The sequence below is a fragment of the Carcharodon carcharias genome, chromosome 3 (assembly GCF_017639515.1).
Source record: "Carcharodon carcharias isolate sCarCar2 chromosome 3, sCarCar2.pri, whole genome shotgun sequence".
Taxonomy (NCBI): Eukaryota; Metazoa; Chordata; class Chondrichthyes; order Lamniformes; family Lamnidae; genus Carcharodon; species Carcharodon carcharias.
This window is the reverse complement of record NC_054469.1, coordinates 191,134,891-191,158,184: the sequence shown is the minus strand read 5'-3', so window position 1 is coordinate 191,158,184 and position 23,294 is coordinate 191,134,891. Positions and strand designations below refer to the sequence as shown.

Sequence of the window (23,294 nt, the reverse complement as noted above, 5' to 3'; positions counted from 1 at the left end):
GAAATGTGACCCGTGACGAATACTTAGACTGTATGCTCACAACTAATGGAATTGCTTGATCCCTGTTAACTGAGCAGCTCCAGATTATTGTTTCCCTTATGGGGTTCATGTCAAGCAGCAGACTTCTCTTTACTCACTTCATTCTTATAACAGAGTTTTATATTTTTATAAATCATGTTCATAAGAAATAGGAGCAGGAGGAGGCCATTTGGCCCCTCAAGGCTGCTCGCTCCTTTCAGTAAAATCACGGCTGATCTGACTTGTGGCCTTAACTCCATTTTCCCGCCTGCCCACACCGCCACCCCCTCCCCTATGTGTCAGTAATCCTTGACTGACTTGTTGATGAAAAATCTGTCTAACTCAGCCTTGCAAAAAGACTCATCATCCATTGCTCCCTGGGGAAGAGAATCCCAAAGATTAATGACCCCCTCAGAGAAGAAATTTCTCCTCCTTGCAGTCTTAAATGGAAGACCCCTTATTTTTAAACTGTCCTCCTACATTCCAGATTCCCCCATGAGGGGAAATACTGCCTCAGCATCTACCCTGTCAAACTTCCTAATGTAACCTGTACTAACTAGTTTCTCAGGAAGTTAATAAGAAAAGCTGTATGAAACACTAACTACTGAGGTTTCTGCTTAATCGTTAACAATTAATTGTAGAATGAACCTGACACTTTTGTGCTTCGTGATTATTAGCTGTAAATGTCAGAAAGTTCTCAAAACTCCCTATTTTAAAAAAATTGCTGAAATGTGTACCTACTGTATTACCTATAAAGTGGAAAATACCCTTTATCTGAAGATCCTGTAAGATATTCTTGGTTTCCTCTTCCCTCATACAAAAAGAAACCTGTATTCAATTTCCTGATTACTTTTTATATTCTTTCATTACCAGACTGCTACAAGTTTTAAAATGTGCCTGGACAGTTGGAACATTCAAACTGGAGCTTGGCTAAAGAGGTATATAAAATTGCTGTCATGTGCAAGCTTATTACTAACAGTCTTGCACAAGATTCAATGCAAATAATACAGGATTCATGACGACTGAAATTCTGTATAAATCATGTGACATCTAACATAATTTGTTTCACTGAATTGACCCTTTGTTCAATTTTGTTTTGGTATACATTACAGACACACATTCTATGCGTACTGGTCATGTGTGGTTTGGGTGCCCATCAGAGACATGAGCCAGAAAGTCAGTGATTAGCTGTTTTCACTCAGCAACCACTATCTGGCATGACATGCTGACTCAAATAGTGAGAACAGTGGACTGGTGCAGAACAAAGGCAGCACAGGGCATTCACCTGTTCAATGTGCTGAGCATGGGCGCACATGAACTGCATGTTCAGGGAGTAGAATGTCTTGCACTACACCTCTGCATTTAGATGTGGTGCCTGTAAAGCCAGACGTATGTAGCCAGTGAGCCTTGGCTAGGTGGGCTGTCTTGACAAAGCCACATACACGTTCGACCTGCTGCACTCTGGTCAGAGAGAAGTCTTGGCGTAATGAGTGTCAGTCACCTCCTTTAAGCAGCAGTGGATGGGACAGTGAACTGGGAACGTTAAGAGATGTCGCCTGCTCCAGACTGGAAGGATCTTGACGCAAAGAAATTAATGGCCACGGTCACCTCCACAACCATTGGCAGGACCATTTTTGCCCTGTTCTGAGGCAGCAAGTCTCAAAAGGTGGCAGATTTACATAAGCATCTCGTTCATAAAATGGAGAGGGTGCACACACGCAGATATTTATTAGAATGTTAGAACGACCCAGGGTTTTCTTGTATGCCAACAGTTGGTACAGTTCGAGTTGATTAATTGATATTCCACAGACATCACCTTTTTAAATGGATTCAGCAAATTTTGTCTTTTAATTAGAAAATCGAACCCTGAGTATCAAATACATTCTTTAATAAGATGTAGCATTCTCACAAGTACAATCAAAATAAGTTATCTGCTCATTAGTTTCATTTGCTTTTGGTGGGATTTGGCTATAGGGAATTTGGATGTCAAGCTTACCTACATAAGCACAGTGACTGCATTTCAATTGTGGCCCATTTGGGTTGTCCTGAGAATAGTGAAAGGCACTCTTTTAAATGCCTCTTTATTCATTCTGATTATTATGAACATAAATTGTATGACTTCTAGTTTGCAGTATACACCTTTATCTGTTTATTGATACTATTTTGAATCAACTTAATCATATTTGTTCAAATAATTTCCTGTCTATTGACAGTCGGAAGATGAAAGGTGATCATGTTATTAGTGAGCTGTGATTTGAAGTATTGCAGTGCAAGAATCTAGTTTACTCACCCTTAACCTTGTCGCTTCTGCTTTTTCTCAGTGTCTGCTACGATCGGGCCCCCTACTTCCCCACAGCTCTAACATTTATCCTTTCAGCCTTGTGGCATGGAGTGTACCCTGGATATTACTTCACTTTCACGACTGCAATTCTTATCACGCTGGCAGCAAGAGCAGTAAGTACCCATTATCCCATGCATGGAGTTGTAGAAGCATCATTTCTTAGTTTCAGCACTCATTAGATTGAAGAAGGTCATTCACTGATCTGTTTTGTAATTTGCAAAGTAATTGGCTGATATCTTATAAGAATAGTTAAGTTAGCCACCTTCGTGAACTCATTGTTTGCTGGCTACTGTTTCAGTTATGTTCCCATGGAGTCCTGATTACTTAAGAGCTGATTTAATTGAACAGAAATTTTTTGCTACACCCATCTTGTTGAGTTGTTATAAATGCTCAGGATTGTCGTTTAACAGAAATAGTTCCTGTTTAATATTAGTGTTTAATTGATCACATAAATCTATGGGCGGAATTGTCCCAGATTTGTAATAAGTGTGGTAATGGATGGGAAAAACAACGTTTACCTGCCGGCCGCAATGGCGGCTTCTTACGCCATATCATCTCAATCCTGCTGCATTAATTATGCATTCCTGGGAAATACACCTTTTCGATGGCGGGGGGACACTCATTTACCTGCCACACCATCACCTTGCTGCTTCATCACTCCAGGCGCCATATTTAAAGTGCAGCCGCATGCACACCTCTCACTGCTTCCAGCCCAGGACTGCTGCACGGTAGACATGGCCCCAAAAGGCAAAAAGACTGCAGCCCTCTGGTTTAATGACACGTCCCTCGGGTATCTTTTGGACGCATTGGAGGCCCGCCGTGATGTCCTCTACCCCCGCTCTGGCTGCAGCATGGACAGCAACATCACCAATCCGGCTTGGCAGGAGGTGGCTGCGTTGGTCAATGCCAACGCCCTGCAAAAGTGGACAGCCACCCAGTGCCACTACAGGGTGAATGGTCTCATCCGTTCTGCCGGGTAAGTCACTCTTCTCATCACTCTCAACTCACACACACTCACAAACCCATCACACATCCACAGGGATCTCACACCTCTAGGGACAACACCACTAACTCTCTCACACACCCTCACATCTTCCTCAGGCTCATATCTCTTCTATGTCTTGCTCACCACACAAACATTTCATGCAGCACCATGTGTCCTGCTCACACACACTCCATCTGTTTTCATGCAGGAGAAGCCTCACATCAGCAGAGAGAGGTCCCAGACCGAGGAATGGAGTGGCCCACAATAGGCACCTCGCCCACTTTGAGGAGTGTGTTTGGTGAGGATGTGGACCATACCTGTGGTGACGGTGAGGTCGGCGGCAAACACCCCCATGAGGATCCTGCACCACATCATCCCTCTCTCAACGCAGATGTGAGCGCACTCTCTCCTGGTTTTGACTCTGCTGACATGCACTATTTATCTCTACTTTGGTTCACAGGGAGCTCTGTCAAGGGACCAACACCCTCAGCCAGCCAGTCCCTCAGCACCATCCATGTCCTCACCTCCGACCAAGAGGACTCTTACATTGAAGAGCTGGAAATAAGCAGCCTGGAAGACCTGTCACAGTGCTTATCCACACCCTCCACTAGTGCAGAGATACGCACCTTGGTGGGACCTAGATCTAGAGCAGGACCTGGTTCACAAACTGGTGGTCACCACATGGACACGTGTCCGATGCAGGGGGAGGCAGGTTCGGCCGAGCTGCCCAGCACTTGGAGTACTGCTGGGGAAGAGGCACCTGTGAGGTCTCAGTCAGATGACGTACCTCTAGATTTGGCCTTCCAACTCATCGTGGACAGTCAGCAGAAGGTGGGGGAACATCATACAGAGCTGTTGGAAGTCCTAAGCAGAGTGACATGCGAGTCAGCGGAGTGCATCTACCTAATCCCTGATGAAGTGGTGCCCACATATGCGCATATGGAGGTCTCCATGGTGAGAATCACAGATGACTTCAAGGAGTCAGGTCAGGGCCCCTGGGCACCCGAAGGGAGGAGAAGCGGCAGCTGGACACCCCTGGGTCCTCTAATCAGGAATCTGAGGCTGTTCTCTCCCTATAAGCCCCCTTTGCCTGTGAACCCCTTAACCTCATCCTCTGTCACCGCAGCGGGAGCAGCTGGCCCACAGCAGGATAGACAGAGCAAGCTGGGGCCCCCAAGGCCTCGGATCACCAGACGACCCATGTGAAAGGCATTTGAGGCTACAGGGCCGACCACTGCACAGGCTGCCTCCACCCATGCACTATCTGCTGCAGATGTCAGGGTAGGAACTAGAAGTCTAAGGTGTTCAAAAGTTAAGAAATTCTAGTCACAGTTGGTTGCATGGGTAAACACATTTTCTCACTTTGCAACCTGGAAATATATGCACTTGCACTGAATAATGTGTAATGGTATTTTTCAGCTTCAGTGACAGTGTTCGTGAGTCCTCCCACTGCATTTGTCTTCCCGCCCCCCCCACTAGCTGGCCCATGAGTGATTCTTGAGCGTGAAGTGTATGTTTGCTTATGGCAGGGCCTTTTGGAGCCTTGTGCAAGAACTCTCCCACGCACGCCGATCCTTCCCGTTTCACACTCATCTCAATGTCCTGTGCATTTTCAGTGCTGCCTGCTGGTGTTTGCTTTCAGTTGTCCATCTGAGCTGACCTGCATCTGACCTGCACTAATTACACTCCCTTGCAGCACCCGATCCCACCCAGCATGACTCTCGTTTCTCTTTTGATTTAACCAGGATGGTGCTAATACAGTTTTTCTTTCACTCTCCCATCCTTTCCCCTCTCTCAGTCACCCATTTTCTTTCCGCCATCACTGTAGAGCACCTGGCATCACCTTCCACCTCCCCTCCATGATCTACTAGCCACAGCCCTTTTCTTTCGGAGATGTCCAGGTGAACGTGTATGTTCCCTTCCTTCCCTTGCAAGTTTACCAGGACATGCCCACCTCTGGACGCCTTCACCCACCTCCGGACCCATTCACCCCCTCTCTGGACCCCTTCCCTCCCCATCTCTGGCAGCCCCCCCCCCCCCACCCCCCACTCCCCACCCTGGAACCCCTCTCCCCACCTCCTGGACCCCCTATTTCCCCCCCCCCCTTCTCTGCACCCCTTCCACCCCCTCTCTGGACATTCCCAACCCCCACTCCGGACCGCTTTCCTATCTTCCCCACCCCAGACCCATTCGCCTCCCCCTCTCCCCACCAACTCCAGACACCCTTTCCCTGCCTGAGAACCCTCCCCCGCCACCCAAGACCTTCCTCAACCCACAACCTGAGTCCTTCACCCACTCCCACCCACCGAGTCCTAGCCCCACCCCCACACATCTTTCCCCCCACCCCACCCCTTCCTCCTCCACCCCCACCCCGAATCCTGCCTCCACCCCCACCTCCTGAGTTTTAGCCCCACCCCGAGCCCCGCCCCCACCCCACCCAGATTCCTGCCCCCGCCCCCACCCCGAGACCTTGAAGCATGAATGATGACTGTTCCAGGGTCATTTGGGATTTCTGATCTCCATATTGACAGGGTTAGTGTTTTATGCATACTCATAAAAAGATTGATTTTATTCATTTCCACTTGGTAATTAGTTTTTCTTTACACTTAAGAATGGTCTGTTTCTTAAAAAAATTTCTCATTCAACTGGGTTAGATGTTAAATAAATCATTATTGTGAGAGGTGGATTTCATAATGTCAGAATGCATAATTATTTGCAGCCTTTCTATCCTGCAAGGTTTGCTGTTGCTGTCTCATCTATTGCTCTGACTGGATGATTGGGTATTAGAGGTAAAATTGAGTTATCTTTCCTGGCTCATTGCTTATTACAAAGTGCACTTAACTCTTGCTTTTAACTTTTTGAAACTCTCAACCTGTTTAAAATCTGATAGGTAGAAATTATTAATATAATCAATGCAGGGTGGGGGATGGTTGTCTGTAGAGACGTTAAGTGTTGGATTCTGCCTGTGAAATTAAAGTCACTTCCAGTAGTGCCCAGGATGTATTGAGACATTGAAACCTTTTACACTGAGGTTTCTCCAATAGTCAAAGGCTGCAAATGTTGCTGTTCTGATGAAAGGTCATCATCTGAAATGTTAACTCTGTTTCTCTCCACAGATGCTGCCTGACCTGCTGAGTCTTTCCAGTTCTTTTTGCTGTTATTGCAAATGTCCATTATGACATGAGATGTCAGCGTAATAATATTGCAGTGTCAAGAGGCCACCAATTGTATTCACTCAGTTTCTGTTGTGGATATTTATTTTGTTTGGATTACAGCTGTTTTGATGATTAACCTAGAAGCAGAGTTCGTGCACTCAGTAATGTTGGCAATCTTTGCTATTCTAATCGGTTGATACAAATTCTAGTCTTGTTCTATTTTGTTAGTTTTAGTAACTGAATATCTTGATAAACAGACCCTCTGTCTCTTACAATCAGGAGTTTATTTTTACTACCCATTATTGAGTCAGATGGCAATGTGACCTGGGGTTCACATAGTGTGAACCCCCTGACCTGTGTATGGATATTATAATCTTGCTAATATTGCCATGTGCCATGGCTCATTAAGTTTATGTGGACTTATGATATTTAGTGAGAGGAGAGCACCAGTAAACCAACAAGCGGGTTTATTTGGCACTCAGCTCCTGACCTCATTAGTGCCTTGGTAAAACATGGACAAAAAAGCTGAACTCCAGAAGTCCGGCGAGTGACTGCCCTTTGACATCAAGGCAGCATTTGACCGAGTGTGGCATCAAGGAACCCTGGTAAAACTGCAGTTAATGGGAATCGGGGAAAACTCTCTGCTGGATGGAGTCATACCTGGCACAAAGGAAGATGATTGTGGTTGTTGGAGGTCAATCGTCCCAGGGCATCACTGAAGGTGCTCCTCAGGGTAGTGTCCTAGGCCCAACCGTCTTCAGCTGCTTCATCAATGACCTTCCATCATAAGGTCAGAAGTGGGAATGTCTGCTGATGATTGTGCAATTTTCAGCACCATTGGTGACTCCACAGATACTGAAGCAGTCCATGTCCCAATTGTAGCATAGCCTGGACAATATCCAAGCTTGGAGTGACAAGTGGCAAGTAACATTCGTGCCACTCAAATGTCAAGCAATGACCATCTCCAACAAGAGGCAATCTAACCATCATCCCTTGACATTCAATGGCATTACCATTACTGAATTCCCCACTATCAACATCCTGGAGGTTATCATTGACCAGAAACTGAATTGGACTAGCCATATAAATACCTTGCTTATGAGAGCAGGTTAGAGGCTAGGAATCCTGTGGCAATTCACCACCTGATTCCCCAAAGCCTGTCCATCACCTTCAAGGCCCAAGTCAGCAGTGTGACGGAATACCCTCCACCTGGATAAGTGCAGCTCCAACAACACTCAAGAAGCTTGACTCCATCCAGGACAAAGCAATCTGCTTGATTGGCACCCCATCCACAAACATTCACTCCTTCCACCATGCACAGTGGCAGCAGTGTATACCATCTACAAGATGCACGGCAGAAACTCACCAAGGCTCCTCAGCCAGCACCTTCCAAACCCACGACTGTTACCATCCAGAAGGACAAGGGCAGCACGCACATGGGAACACCGCCACCTGGAAGTTCTCCTCAAAGCCACTCACTATCCTGACTTGGAAATATATCGCCATTCCTTCACTGTCGCTGGGTGAAAATCCTGGAACTCAATTTCTAACGGGACTGTGGGTGTGCCTATGCCACAGAGACTGCAGCGGTTCAAGAAGGCAGCTCACCACCACCTTCTCAAGGGCAATTAGGGATGAGCAATAAATGCTGGCCCAGCAAGTGATGCCCACATCACATGAATGCATAAAAAACATTTTGATATAGTGAAAGCAAGGATTTTAGTGAAAATAAATCGCATTTGTTTTGAGCAGCGAGACACCATAAAAGAGCACAAGGAGAGAGAGCAGTGAGACACCATAAAGCAGCGAGACACCATAACGCAGCACGAGGGGAAGGAGACCAGTGAGACACCATAAAACAGCACGAGAGGAGAGAGAGCAGTGAGATACTATAAAACAATGTAAGGAGAGAGAGCAGCGAGACACTATAAAATAGCACGAGGGGCGAGATGCAGAGAGACACCATAAAACAGCACAAGGAGAGAGAGCAGTGAGATGCCGTAAAACAGCACGAGGGGAGAGAGAGCAGCGAGACACCACAAAACAGCGCAAGGACAGAGCAGCGAGACACCATAAAACAACGCAAGGAGAAAGAGCAGCGAGACACTGAAACAGCCCAAGGAGAGAAAGCAGCGGGACACTATGAAACAGCCCAAGGACAGAGAACAGCGTTACACTGTTAAAACAACACGAGGGGATAGAGCAATGAGACACCTTAGAGCAATGTGAGAGGAGAGAGCAGTGAGACAGTATAAAACAGCACTAGGGGAGAGAGCAATAAGAAACCATAAAACAGCGCAAGGGAGAGAGAACAGCGAGACACCATAAAACAGTGCCGGGGATAGAGCAATGAGACACCTTAGAACAGCGTGAGAGGAGAGAGAGCAGTGAGACACCATATAGCAACACAAGGAGAGAGAGCAGCGAGACACCCTAAAATAGCGTGAGGGGATTCAGGATGATGTGTGACTTGGAGGGGAACTTGGAGGTGACGGTGTTCCCATGTACTTGCTGCCTTTACTTTAAGCAGTGGAGGTCACAAGTTGGGAAGTGATATTAAAGAAGCTTTGAGTTGATGCAGTGCATCTTGTAGATGGTGCACACGGCCGTCATGATGCACTGGAGGTGAAGGCAGTAAATATTTAAGGTGGTGGATGTGGTGCCAATTCCTCAAGCTGCTTTGAAATGTTTGGTGTTGATCTTCTTGAACTTCATTTAGTTTCAAAAGTTTCGAATGAGCTCTGTGTAGAAATTTTATTATAAAGATTGTAATTCTAAAGTTAAAAATGATGTCCTCCCACAGCATTTTGCACAGTCACGATTGCTGGCATGGCTTACAATTCTGACTGCAAAATAGGTTCTCAGGTGACAATAAACTTGCATTTGAAGTGAATTTGCAGGCATTGAAGGGGACTCATATAAGACTCATAGGGTCATCCTAATCTGTTCAGTTTTTATTGTCTTGAAGAATTAGTGTTCGAGTCACTGCAGTATAAAGACTGCATTTTATACATGGTAAATAAAAACTATTGTAGCATTGGGACTAATGGAGTTGATAAGATAACAGAAAGGGCAGATTGTCAAGGTAGGATATTCAGACCCCTTTTTAAGATTTCAATGCTTTTCTAGTTGTAAAGCAACTACAGTAAGTCCCCATTTTAAGTTGCACGCATAGTGTCAGGATTTCCATTTTACTGAGGTTTGGTGCAGGGCCAACGTGGTGTCACATGACCCGACTGGCGCACTTTTGAGCGGCTTCTCCTGTTCCCCAACCCTCTGACTCGCCAACCCTCCTGCACTCTGAGTCTTTCCCTCTCGCCATTTCCCTTCCTGATCCTCCCACTTGCAGGTCCTCGCTCACTCGCTTCCTCCCTCTCGCTGCTAATCCCAACCCTTTGCTCACAGCAAGAGTTCGGGAGCGGGGAGCAGCAAACAAGAGGGAGTTGGAGAGGAATGTGGTGTGTGGGGGAGGGTGCTGCAAGCGGGACCGTTGAGGAGCGGGAGAGGTGGTGGGGATAGAAAGACTTAGCATATTTGAATTGCTTTTTAAAATTTATTTTAAAAGTTATTTCAGTTACAAATATAGGAATGTACAATGTTTCAACTTACAGGGATAATATCTTAGGATCTTTCTCATCAGAAAAATATTAACAAAAATCTGATTTGCTTAACATTGTTTCGTTTCAAAGTTGCACTTTTTAGGTACAAACTACAATGAAAAATAAGGAATTATTGTATTATTGAGCATAGTCTTATTGGTATAAAAACTAGGCCTTTCAACTTTGCAACTCTGGCTCAAGGTATTTCCTTGAGGGCTATTCGCATAAGATTTGATCGCGTGATGTCTGCAAATATTATTGCATGTTCTTTTTAAAAGTTGGGTCTCCAGATGTTGAGTATTTTTGCCAGTGGTTTTGTACCAGCAGTTGCTGTGCAAGAGGTTCCGGGAACCAAGAGGCCACCTGTGAGCAGAAGGGGTAACAGAGGGCGGAGAAGAGGGAAAACCAGGTTGGGGGAGATTCTCAGAGAAAACCCAAGGTGGGAGGAACTTTGAAAAAAGAATCCTCTCAGCAGCAGACTACCACCAATTCTGATAGTTTCTCACTGAATTCTACTAAATTTAAAAAGGGTGACTTCTCTTGCGTAAGCTGCATGGTGGCTTGGAATTATTGTCTGACACTTTATGAAAGGCTCTTGGTTTGACACTGTGCCTATCACCTGTACCAGGAATTAATGGTAACTCATGGCATCATATTAATAACGGCAACACTGGTGATATTCAAGATTCCTCTAATAACCGACAGTAATATAATAATTCGCAGATCATCTACATGTAAGTGCTGTGGATGAAGGTGGATTTACTGTACTTAAAGCTCCAGAAGGAATTTGATGAAGTGCCACCTCAAAGGATATTGCAGCAAGTAAAAGCTCAGGGGATAACACATTGGCATGCTTGGAAAATTGGCTAGCTAACAGGAAGCAGAGAGTTGGCATAAATGGGCCTTTTTCTGGTTGGCAGGATGTGACGAATGGTGTGCCACAGAGAACAGTGCTGGGGCCCCAACTTTTTACAATTTATATAAATGACTTGGATGAAGGGACTGAAGGTATGGCTGCTAAACTTGCTGATGACACAAAGGTGGGTAGGAAAGTAAATTGTGAAGAGGACGTAAGGAGGCTACAAAATGACATAGATAAGTTAAGTGAGTGGGCAAAGATCTGGCAAATGGAGTATAACTTGGGCAAATGTGAAATTGTCCAATGTGGTAGGAAGAATTAAAAAAAAAGCTTCTTATCTAAATGGTGAGAGATCGAGGAACTCTGAGATTCAGAGGGAACTGGGTGTCCTAGTGCTTGAATCAGAAAAGGTTAGTAATCAGATAAAGCAAGTTATTCGGAAAGCGAAGAGAACATTATAATTTATTGTGAGGAAAATTGGTTATTAGAGTAGGGGGATTATGCTTCAGTTGTACAGGGCATTGGTGAGACCACATCTAGAGTATTGTGTACAGTACTAGTCTCCTTATTTAAAGAAATATGTAAATGCATTACAAGCAGTTCGAAGAAGGTTTATTGGACTAATACCAGGAATGGGTGGGTTATCTTATGAGGAAAGGTTGGACAGGTTAGGCTTGTATCCACTGGAATTTAGAAGATTAAGAGGCGATTTAATTGAAATCTTTAAGATCCTGAGGGGTCTTGACAAGGCGGATCTGGAGAGGATGTTCCATCTTGTGGGATAATCTAGAACTGGGGTCATTTGTTGAAGACAGAGATGAGGAGAATTTTTTTCTCTGAGGATTGAGAGTCTTTGGAATTCTCTTCTTCAAAAGGTGGTGGAAGCAGAGTCTGAGCATTTTTAAGGCAGAGCTAGATAGATTCCTGATTAATAAGGAGGTGAAAGGTTATCAGTGATAAGCAGGAATGTGGGGTTGAAGGTACTTTCGGATCAGCCATGATCTTATTGAATGATGGAGCAGGCTCAAGGGGCTGAGTGGCCCAATCCTGCTCCTAATTCGTATGTTCCTATGAATAGGTATAACGTCTATTTCTGGGTGCTCTCAGGCTTCCCAGCCGATTACACTTTTAACAATCCCTACCTCTCTGCTCTAACTCCTTGCACTCTGATTTGAGATCAGGTCCTAGGAGAAAGTCACAACTCTGAACTGGGAGCTTCAGTCACAGCTGACCTCTACTTGGACTTCATGTCTCGAAACCAACCTCTCAGACTGACCTGAACCAAATCGAGCGATTGCATTTAAGGCAGCATGCTCAGTGTTTAGGACACTTCTCAGGGCATGTTGCCCTAAACTCAGCTCAGAACTAACGTGTCCGAATCACTCAATAAAGGTGAATTTTTATAGAATGATAGAAATTACAGCACAGAGGAGATCATTTGACTCCCAGTGCTGGCTCTGTCTCCTATAACTCACAGTCCAACCCTCAATCCTTCTTATTTTGAAATACGTATCACATTCCCTTTTAAACAATGTCCTAGTCTCTGGCTCAATGGCCACTTGTAAAGTGATCATGGTCTAATAGTTCTAAATGCAAAAACCTTCAAAGTGCAAAATCCTTCCTTCCCTCTGACCCCTTGGTTTGTCTCGTGAAAATCCTCAGCCTTCAACTCATTGTAGCCCATTCTTCTGCCAATGGAAACAGTCTTTCACTATGTACCCAATGTACTGTCCACTGGTCTGGTTCAGCCCTTTATTGGCTGTTGCTCTCTTGGTGACTTTCCTGTTCACCGTGTTGCTTCTGCTCCCAGCTTTGCGTGAAATTCTAGGCCCTTATCTACCTCATTTCCATTTTCCCTCTCTATCCCTGGCCTGTCTTCCACCAGTCCCGTCTCCTCTTCCCATTGCTCCTCCGCCACATGTCCTTGGTCACCCATACTTCCAACCCAGGCTGCACCTCTTTCTGTTTGTCCTCATTCTCTCTGAATCTCCCTCTCTCTCTCTCCACCTCTTTCTCTCTCTCTCTCTCTCTCTCTCTCTCGCTTCACCTCTCCCCCTCTCTCTCTCTCTTTTTCTATATCCTGCACCCCCCAATCTCCCTGCCCAGCATGAATCTGGAATCCACTCCCATTTCTTTCTCTGTATTTTTAGTGGCGCAGGAAAGGCGGCCTGTTGGAAACCCCACAGGCTGCTGTTTAGAAGTTGCTGACACCATTCTAGAAGTAGGCATTTCAGAAATTCTGCAATTTTCATTGAGGTGGCTGCATTTTGGTAGCCTTTGTACATCACACATGATGAATGGAGACGTGGGCCAGAATTTTCCCATTGGCGATTTAGGGGCGGGGCCCGCTTGCCGATGGGAAAATGACGTGGAATGCTATCGGGAGGAACCTTCGATGTCCTCCCGGTCCCTTTAAATTTTTAGGAAGGTGGGCGGACAGCGAAATCAGCTGTCCACCCCCTGACCTGTCAATGGCCAATTAAGGCCATTGACAGGCTAATTGAGATCATTAAAAACCTGCCCGTCCAACTTTAAGGCTGGCAGGCAGGTCAGGAGCCCCAGTGGGCCCCTGATAATACATGAAACCTCATCCACTGGCGGGATGAGGTTTCATGTCCGTTTTTAATAAATTTAATAAAGTTTATGTCGTTTTTATTAACATGTCCCATCTTGTGTGACATTGTCACATGAGGGGGACATGTTAATAATATTTTTATTTTTCTATTTTTTAACTTTTTTTTGCACTGTCACTAATCTCCCTGAGATAGCACTTAGTCTCAGGGAGCAGTGTGCTCTTTCGAGCGCATGCGCAAAAAAAGCGCACATTGACAGCTGGGGATTCCCTCCCCCCCCTGCACTATGTGCTTCCTGTCGGGCAGGCCGCTGGGTGGGCCTTATTGGCCCGCCCACTCAAAATGGCGGCGGGCCCCCTTTCAGCGGCGAGGGTCGGCTGTCCGCCTGCCGCAGTGCCAGTGGGGCTCGCACGCTACCAAGGGCAAAATTCTGACCATGATCAAAAGGTGTGAATAATCTAAATGTGAGTAAAATAGTGTTGCCCACTTTACAATTCATCATGAAATGCTGTAGCCTGAGTTATACCTATGTTTACTAAAGTGAGTTATGATGCTGTGATTGGAAAAGGTAATTGACCATTAAATAATGGGTTGCCAAATTGTTACTTGTGACAACTGGCAAGCTACCAAGTAAATGAACAACATTGTAAAAATGGAGAAGTCTCATGCATTAGAATAGATCAGCCACTGGATAAAGTGCTAGTTCTGCATTGTACAATATGTAGCCCAGTTTGAGATCAATAGATACTTGATTACATTTTTCCCATGACTTTCATTCCTTATTTAAAGAACATCTTATCCATCTGTTTAGCTATTTAAAATCTTTGACAGGTGCCTTGAGCTTTCATTCTTTAGAGAAAAGCTCAGCCATCTGTTTGGCTGTTTGAAAGCTCTGGCAAATGTCTGAGCATTTGGTTGTCTTCAAAGGCACTAATAGATTCTGTACTGCAATGTTTGTTTACACAACTATGCTGGGGAATGCTAGTTTGATGGCATGGCTATCTTCAAAGGCACTAATGGATTCCCTGCTGCAGGATTTGTTTACACAGGTGTCTAGGGGATGATGGCTTGGCTGCCTTCCAAATCATTAATGGATTCTGCATTGCAGGGTTTATTTAAATAGTTAGTATTGCACACAAGTGTTACAATGGTTGGACTCTTATGTTAATTTTGTTTGCTTTTGTTTTGTAGAGAGGTACAACTACCCACACTAATTACCTCCTCAGTTGGGACAAGGGTGTATTTGATCCTGTTCCATGGTGTTTGTATTCCAAAGCTCAGCATAACTCTAGCTTAAGGTTGCCAACCCTCCAGGATTACCATGGAGTCCCTGAGAATTTAAAGTTAAACTCCTGGACATTTCTGCGAAATAGGAGAAAAATCATAGGAGAATTAAAAACTTTTTAATTCAACTTCTTTGAACACAAATTTTGAAAACACTGAAGATGGAGAATAATGGCTGATTGACCTGGCTGGGCAGTTGGAGGCAGGAGGTCATGTGATTATATGTTGAACCAAGCTTGTGTGTTGTGCGACCACTTAATTTGTCTGGCATAATAAGTTACTGATCTAAGCAGCTATTTTAATGGCATGTATTCTTAACAAATAAACTTTGAAGTCATTTTAATTCTGTTGAATCCTGTGTTCAGTCTATTCTTTGTTTTTTCTCCTGCCCTTTAGATGAGGAGCAACTTCAGACATTACTTCCTTTCTTCCAGGATGATTAAAGTTGGCTACGATATTGCCACTTGGGCTTCTACCCAACTGGCTCTCTGCTACATAGTAACGCCTTTCCTCCTACTGGCTACGGAACCCACAATCAAATTCTACAAGTAAGTAGACCTATTCTCTGATTTTGTTTGCCTATAAGCAGCAAAAAAGGCATTGGAATTAATCAAAATTTGTACCTGCAAATAGTGTCTATATGGAGAGATTATTCCCTCTTCTTCATTCCCTCCCAAAAGAATGCACACGCTTGTAAGTTTGACTTCAAAAATAGCCAGCCCCTTAAATTACTGTCCCTTGAATGATGTGGTGGTTGAGTTTGGTAGGTAAACCAACAACAACAGCTCAACTTAGCATTATCATTTGTTCTCAAGATATGGGTGAAGTTGACAATGTAAAGGTTGCATTGTTTATCCATACCTACTTGCCCTAGAAAGGTGGTGGTGAACTGCTTTGTGATGTTCTTACAATTGTGTTTTTTTAATGAGCCCTGCCCAACTACTTCAGAGGGCGATAAAAGTCAACCAAATAGTGACAGACTGGAATCAGATGTAGCCAGCCAGTGTGGCAGTTTCTTTCCTTGGAAGGATATTAGCGAATTGGGTGGGCTTTCTGGTGATATGTAATATTTTGTGTGGAACTGAGCAGCACAGATCAAGTAAGTTTTAGATTCTGTTCTGGTATGTACAGATCATAATTAGAATTATGGCAGATTCACTACAATTTAACCAAGTGTCCCTGGATTAGGAAAGAGAAAAATCGTGTTGGGTTTGCTTAGCTTCTTGGTTACTATCAAGCTCATACATGTGGTTATTTGGCGAAATCAAGCTCAAGCCTAGATTCAATAACTGATCAGTACTGAGTCATCTGGGGCAGAGTTAGAGAAATACAATTGGCTGCTGCACTTTTGGGATTTTAAAAAAGGCTGACCTTGGTTGATTCTCCTGATTAAATTACTCTGAGAGTTCACACAAATTGGGGTTATATTTCCTGGACTATAGAAGATGAAGGGATGATTTGAGATCAAACTTTTCAAGATATTAAGGGGAACTGATGATGTAGAAAGAAAAAAACTCTTTCTGCTGGTTAGGGAATCTAGGACTGAAGGATATGACTTTCAGAAGCAAAATAAAAATAGTAAATGCTAAAAATACTCAACAGATCTGGCAGCATCTGTGGAGAGAGAAATAGAAGTTCCTGAGGCTGTTCCTGGCATGCTCTACTACGCTCCTCATTGAACCAGGCACCAGGCCCTGAAGTTAGAAATTGTGGTGCAATATAATTCTGTTGCTGATGGCTCACAGCACCTCATCAAACTACAGTGCCTTCCCTCAATACTTTCCGTAGTTCTCAGATGAAATCGTATCTACCCTAAGATAGATTTTAACTTGGATGCAGGAGGAAATTCAGGGTACTATAGTAATAAACTCAGCTCCTTTCCTTGGAAGGGTATTAGCGAATTCGGTGCGCTTTCTGGTGATGTGCAATATTTTGTATGGAACTGAGCAGCACGTATATGTAGCAAGTAGACCAGCACTGTATCTGAACTGTATGCTCTTGTGGAAGCTGTTTAAAGTTTATACAAGAGAATATATATTACAGGATGGCTGTTATCAATTTGACTGCTTCACAAACAAGTAATAGATTTGTTTTTCTGTCCTGTTTTCAATTATGAACCATGCAGTGATGACAGTTATATGACTTTGCCCATTTACAGCACCCTGACCTGGATAAATAACAGTACTAGGTGTGAGTGAATTACATACAAACATACGAATTAGGAGCAGTAGGCCACTCGACCCCATGGGCCTCCTCTTCTATTCAATAAGATCATGGCTGATCTGATTCTAACCTTAATTCCACATTTCCACCTACCTCTGACAACCTTTCACCTCTTGCTTATCAAGAATCTATCTAGCTCTGCCTTAAAAATATTCAAAGACTCTGCTTCCACCACCTTTTGAGGAAGAGAATTCCAAAGACTCTCAACCCTCAGAGAAAAAAAATTCTCATCTCTGTCTAAAATGAGCGACCCTTTATTTTTAAACAGTGACCCCTAGTTCTAGATTTTCCACAAAAGGAAACATCCTTTCCACATCCACTCTGTCAAGACCCCTCAGGATCTTACATGTTTCAATCAAGTTGCCTCTTACTCTTCTAAACTCCAGCAGATACAAGTCAAGACTGTCCAACCTTTCCCCATAAGACAACCCTCCCATTCCGGGTATAACCCTTCTCTGAACTGCTCGTAATGCACTTACCTCCTCCTTTAAATAAGGAGACCAATACTGTACTCAGTTCTTCAGATTTGGTCGCACCAAGGCCCTATATAACTGAAGCATAACCTCCCGACTTTTGTAATCAATTCCCCTTGCAATATATGATAACATTCTATTAGCTTTCCTAATAACTTGCTATATCTGAATACTAATCTTTTGTGATTCATGCTCTAGAATACCCAGATCCTGCTGCATCTCAGAGCTCTGCAATCTCTCATCATTTAAATAATGTTTCTTTTTATTATTCCTGCCAAAATGGACATTTCCACTTTTCTCACATTATACTCCAATTGCCAGAGCTTTGCCCACTCATTTAAACTATCCATTTCCCTTTGTAACCCCCTTATATCCTCTTCTCTACTTACGTTCCTATCTATCTTTGTGTCATCAGCAAATTTAGCAACTGTACCTTCAGTCCCTTCATCCAGGTCATGTATATAAATTGTAAAAAGTTGAGGCCCCAGGACTGATCCCTGTGACACACCATTCATTACATCTTGGTGACCAGAAAATGACCCATTTATGCCTACTTTCTGTTTCCTGTTAGCTGGCTAATCTTCTATCCATGCCAATATGTTACCCCCTACATCATGAACTTTTATTTTCTGCAATAACCTTTGATGTGGCACCTTATCAAATGCCTCCTGGAAAACTAAGTACAGTACATCCACCAGTTCCTCTTTATCCACAGCACATATTACTTCTTTGAAGAGCTCCATTAAATTGGTTAAACATGATTTCCCTCTCTTTAAAAACCATTTTGTATCTGCCTGATTACCTTGAATTTATCTAAGTGCCCTGCTTTGATATCTTTAATAATAGCTTCTAACATTTTCCCTATGACAGATGTTAAGCTAACTGGCCTTTAGTTTCCTGCTTTTTTGAATAAAGAAGTTATATTTGCTATTTTCCAATCTAATAGAACGTTCTCTGAACCTAGGGAATTTTGGAAGATTAAAATCAATGCATCAAATATCTCACAAGTCACTTTTTTCAAGACTCTAGGGTGAAGTCCATCTGGACCAGCGGATTTGTTGGTCTGCAGCGCCAACAATTTGCTCAGTACCACTTCTCTGGTGAATGCAATTTTCTTAAATTCCTCCCTCCTTCCATTCCCTGATTGACAGCTATATTTGGAATGTTACTTGTATCCTCTATAGTGAAGACTAATGCAAAATACCAGTTCAATTGATCTGCATCTCCCTATTTTCCATTATTAATTATCCAGACTCACTTTTTATCGGGCCAACGCTCACTTTTTTAACTCTTTTCATTCTTAAATATCTATAGAAATTCTTACTATCTATCTTTATATTTCTAGCTAGCTTTCTTTCGTTATTAATTTATTAATTAATTCTTTTCCCCTCCTCATTATCCTTTTTGTCATCCTTTGCTATTTTTTATGTTCTGACCAATCTCCTGACCTGCCATTCATTTTTGCACAATTATATGCTTTTTCTTTAAGTTGATACTATCGTTAGATTTTTTAGTTAACCACGGGTGGTAGGCCCTCCCCTTGGAATTTTTCTTCTCTTTGGAACATATCTGTTCTGTGTAATCTGAAATGTCCCCTTAAATGCCTGCCACTGCATCTCTATTGACCTATCTGTTAAGCTAATTTGCCAGTTTGCTTTAGCTAGCTCTGCTTTCTTGCCCTCATAATTGCCCTTCCTTAAGTTTAAAATACCCACTCCTCTCTTCCTCAAACTGAATGTAAAATTCAATCATATTATGCTACCCTAAGGGCGCATTCACTATGATATCATTAATAAATTCTATCTCGTTGCACAATACCAGGCCTAGTATAGCCTGCTGTCTGGCGTCAGAATCTGCTATTCGAGAAACTATCCTGAAAATTCCTCATATGAATTCCTCATACGAATGTGGTATGTGAATTTCAGTGCCATTGTGATGCTGGGTATGTAGGCCATATGTCCCAAAGACTGGCAGTTCATATCAAACAGCATGCCCCTTCTGCTGTTCACAACGGGCAAGGTACAGACTGTACACAACCAGCCAGTGCTTGCAAAACTCAAAACATGGTGTCCAACATTAGACGTGATTCTGCAATCGGACAACATTTGCTAGATAATCCTCACTGTGCTAAGAATTATGCTGATAACCAATTTAAGATTCAGTCAAACTCGCAGTGTGGCGCATTTGCATGTACTGGAAGCAACATACATTAATACACACGACCTGTGTTCTTTGTAGACAGACAGAACCTGTACACATTGTGCCTATTTCAGCTAAACAAAATTTATAGCCATTTGCTGGTTCATTCTTCAGGGCAACGCCTTGGCCAATCAGAGTTAAGCTGCCTTGTTTAAATTTCAAACAATGCTTGGCATTTAGCTGTGAGTCACCATCAACCGGTGCATTCTCCATGGCAACACCTCCACCAATCAGAGTCCACTTGCCAACCAGTCAAGACTCTGTTTTCATACATTATATATTTGTGGTCTCCCTTGGATTTGTATTCTTGCAGAATGTCCTGATGAGTGCAAGATGAAAAATTTCAAGTCGTGTCTCTTTATTCAGCATTACTAATTTAATTTAATTACTTAAGTATTGTCAGTTCTATCTTGTATACCAGATAGTTCTGTTGTCCTGCCAGACTCCTTGTGAGAAAGCTGTTACTGGAGAATATGGGGATGTTTAATTTAGATGTGGCTTGATGTAATTTTGAGACATCCCAGGGAATGCAGTGTTCCAAGTTCATTTCTAACTTTACTTGGAATCCAACAGACAAAATTGTAAAATAAAATCACTTTCTATACATGCTCACAAATATTAAGAACTGGCTGCTCTTCAAGTTTTCTGGTTAAAAAATTTGGCATCTGAAAAGAAAAAACTGAGCCCAAGTTGCCCACAGCTCAGTTTCACCTGAATCATATGCACCCAATTCCAGTTTAGATTACTTTTGTGGGCTCCTCATCACAGATGCCCACCTTAACCCTGTGAGAATTGGAGCACTATTTAGGACTGAACTCCAAATAGGTTTGTAGTTTCTTGTTAATTTCTACTTCTCTTTCATGCTCCAATCTTGTTTTGTCGTTTTCATTTGAAATCTACAGAAACTGATGTCTTTCTTCATCTAGATATTAATAGCATATTAATACTCTCTGGTACCTCAACCAAGTAGCAATATGTAAATTCAGACAATGGATAATTAAACCATAAAGCACAGCCCAATTCTGTCCTTGCTTGCCATTTTCTAGTGGGAATGAAGAGAGGTCAGTGGGTCATGATTACGACTAAAAATCATGGATTTTTTCACTCCCTTGTAACTTGGCATCAATTATAGTGCCACCTATTGCTTGAGGCTAAAGTAGACTGACTTGATTCTAAGGTAATTTGAGCTCAGTGCCTTCCAACATGGTGTGCCTGCAAGATCTTGGTCACAAGTGTGATGTTGTGACAATGAAGCATTTCTTTGCTACTCTCGAAACTTCTATTGCAGTACTTCAGTTGTTCAAAGAATTCTTCTTAAGTGGAATCCTCTGGTATATTAGGAAAACTGCAGGATTGTTGTACCGTGTGAAACCAGAATGGTGCTATTGTGTTGGGGCCATTTGGCTCTGTTGTCGAAGATGCACACTGAATAAGTTCTCTCTCTCGCTTTGTTTTGAAGGTCAATGTATTTTCACTTTCACATTCTGTGTGCCCTAGTGCTGCCAATTCTGGCAGTCAAGAAGCAGAAGAGTGTTACGCAAATTGATCCAACGTTCTTGAAGGCCAAATCCTCTAACCCAGCCCCCAATTGCCAGCAGCCCAAGAAGGAGCAGTAGTGACTCAGCAGAAATGAAGTATTTTGGAAGTGAGAGATGCAAATGAAAATCTGTTGGTGCCATTTGGGTGTGGGAAACAAAAGAAACAGCAGTTTGTATGTGGGCAGTCTTCATCTCAAGAGTGTCCATTTGAAGATTTAATGAATGAAAAGGTTTAATGAAGTATATGTTTGTTTACTATACAGAGATCCCTGCATTGAACAGCCACTTGTCACTGACCCTACCCTTGCTGCAGTGATTGAGCCTGGGTCATGTGGGTGCCTGTAGAATGCGGGCATTGCTGTCATTTGCCAATTTGGTGAGATTCTTTTCCTCAAAATCACATGATTGTCCCATGAATTTTTGGACACTTTCATTGTGAATGGTATATGTATATATAAATGATCTCTCATCAGTTACCAGAGAGTTGCTGGTGAAGTCTTGAAGTTGAGTAATAGTTCAAGATTTTTTTGGCTGGATTGTTAAAAAACTAACACTATTGCTTTAAAACCTATAGTTTTCCGTTGTTATTTGAAGCTAATCTATCATATTTTCTTACAAACTTTCCCCTTGCCAGGTGACATTTTTGCGCCCTACCAACAAGGCATATTTGCCATTGGTTTTATGTTCCTTAACAAGCAGCTAAACCCATGGACACAAATTCCAACCTATAGATTTGTAATCTGATAATCTGAGCCTTGGGGCTCTAAGTGGTTGGTCTTGACTGGTTGCAGTTTAGGGAGAAAAAACTGACTGTTCTGACAAAGGCAGGTCTGCTGACTGGAGCCCCTTAAAGTAGTAGCACTACATTTTAGCTGGATGAAGAACACGTACAGATTAAAAAGAGGCGTGCACTGGGAAAATGATCATTCAGTATAATTTCAGTGGCGGATTGTTTCATTGAAGAATAAGAGCTAAACAAATACAGTGATTGAGATCGGGGCAAATGGTTCCATAGATTGTGCTAAATATGAACTTGCAATAATTCAGTGTTCTGTTTTGTTTGTAAAATTTTTTGATAAAATCAAAACCGCTTGTAAGTAAGAATGTTATGCATGTTTATGATAATAGATTTTATAATTATAGATAACTTGATGTTGCCAATAATTTTTATATATTAAAATTATTTATTTCTTTTATTCAGTGCTCAAAGCCTTGCTTATTGCAGCTGACAATGCGTTTCTTTGTTTATTTAGGGGAAGAATTTTTTTCCCGTCGGGCGGGCTGGTCAGGAGCGGGCGTGGGCAGGCGTGGAGCTGATTGCCGCCAGCGATCGGCTGCACGCTGCCATTTTATGTAGGCGGGCCAATTAAGGCCCGCCCAGCGCGACTCGCGCCCGGTAGAGCTCAGCGCTATGTGTGCAGGCTGGGGGAGGAGGGAGAATTGGGGCACGGAGCTGTCTCAGGGAGATTAAGTTCAATTTGAAACATCAAAATAAAAAATGTTAGAAATCATTTACATGTCTCCTCATGTGACAGCGTCACATGAGCTGGGACATGTTTATCAAATATTTTAAAAATATTTATTAATTTAATAAACTCTTCATGAAACCTCATCCCGCCCATGGATGAGGTTTCATAAAAAATGCAACTGCCGCGCCTGGGTTCTTCGCCTGCCCTCCAACTTTCAGGTTAGTCGGGCAGTCCTGTCAATTTGATTAATTAGTTTATTAATGGCCTTAACAGGTCTTTGATAGTTCCGGTGCGCAGCCGACTCCGGTGTGCGCCCGCTGAGCGAAAGATCAGAGTGACATCAGGACGCATGCCCGACGTCACCGTGCATCATTTTACGTGTCGGCATGCGAGCCCCGCTCCCGCATGCTGAACAGAAAATTCTGGCCTACATCTTTTACAGGGATGATGAGGGAACTGGGTCTTTGAAGGCAGATTAATTTCTATGTGCAAGGGGGGGAAGCATTACAGAATATTGGATTAATATTCTCCATACAGAAAACTCACCTGCTGTTCTCCGACATAATAGCATAAGTTCT

The 23,294-nt window shown here is 43.1% G+C and overlaps 1 protein-coding gene across 7 annotated transcripts in view; it reads left to right on the top strand.

Annotated features, from left to right (window-relative positions):
- The window catches only part of mboat1 (membrane bound O-acyltransferase domain containing 1), a 157,645-nt gene extending 135,202 nt beyond the window's left edge, over window positions 1-22,443 (top strand). For 4 of the 7 annotated variants that reach the window (XM_041185162.1, XM_041185160.1, XM_041185163.1 and 1 more), the window contains 4 exons: window positions 892-956; window positions 2,340-2,472; window positions 15,211-15,362; window positions 21,169-22,443. In XM_041185162.1, the coding sequence (XP_041041096.1) occupies window positions 892-956; window positions 2,340-2,472; window positions 15,211-15,362; window positions 21,169-21,325 (507 nt within the window). In that variant the 3' untranslated portion in view covers window positions 21,326-22,443. The remainder of the gene's footprint in view (window positions 1-891; window positions 957-2,339; window positions 2,473-15,210; window positions 15,363-21,168) is intronic. The other 3 variants (XM_041185161.1, XR_005942688.1, XR_005942689.1) reach the window with 3 other exon arrangements.
- The last annotated feature ends 851 nt before the right edge of the window (window positions 22,444-23,294 follow it).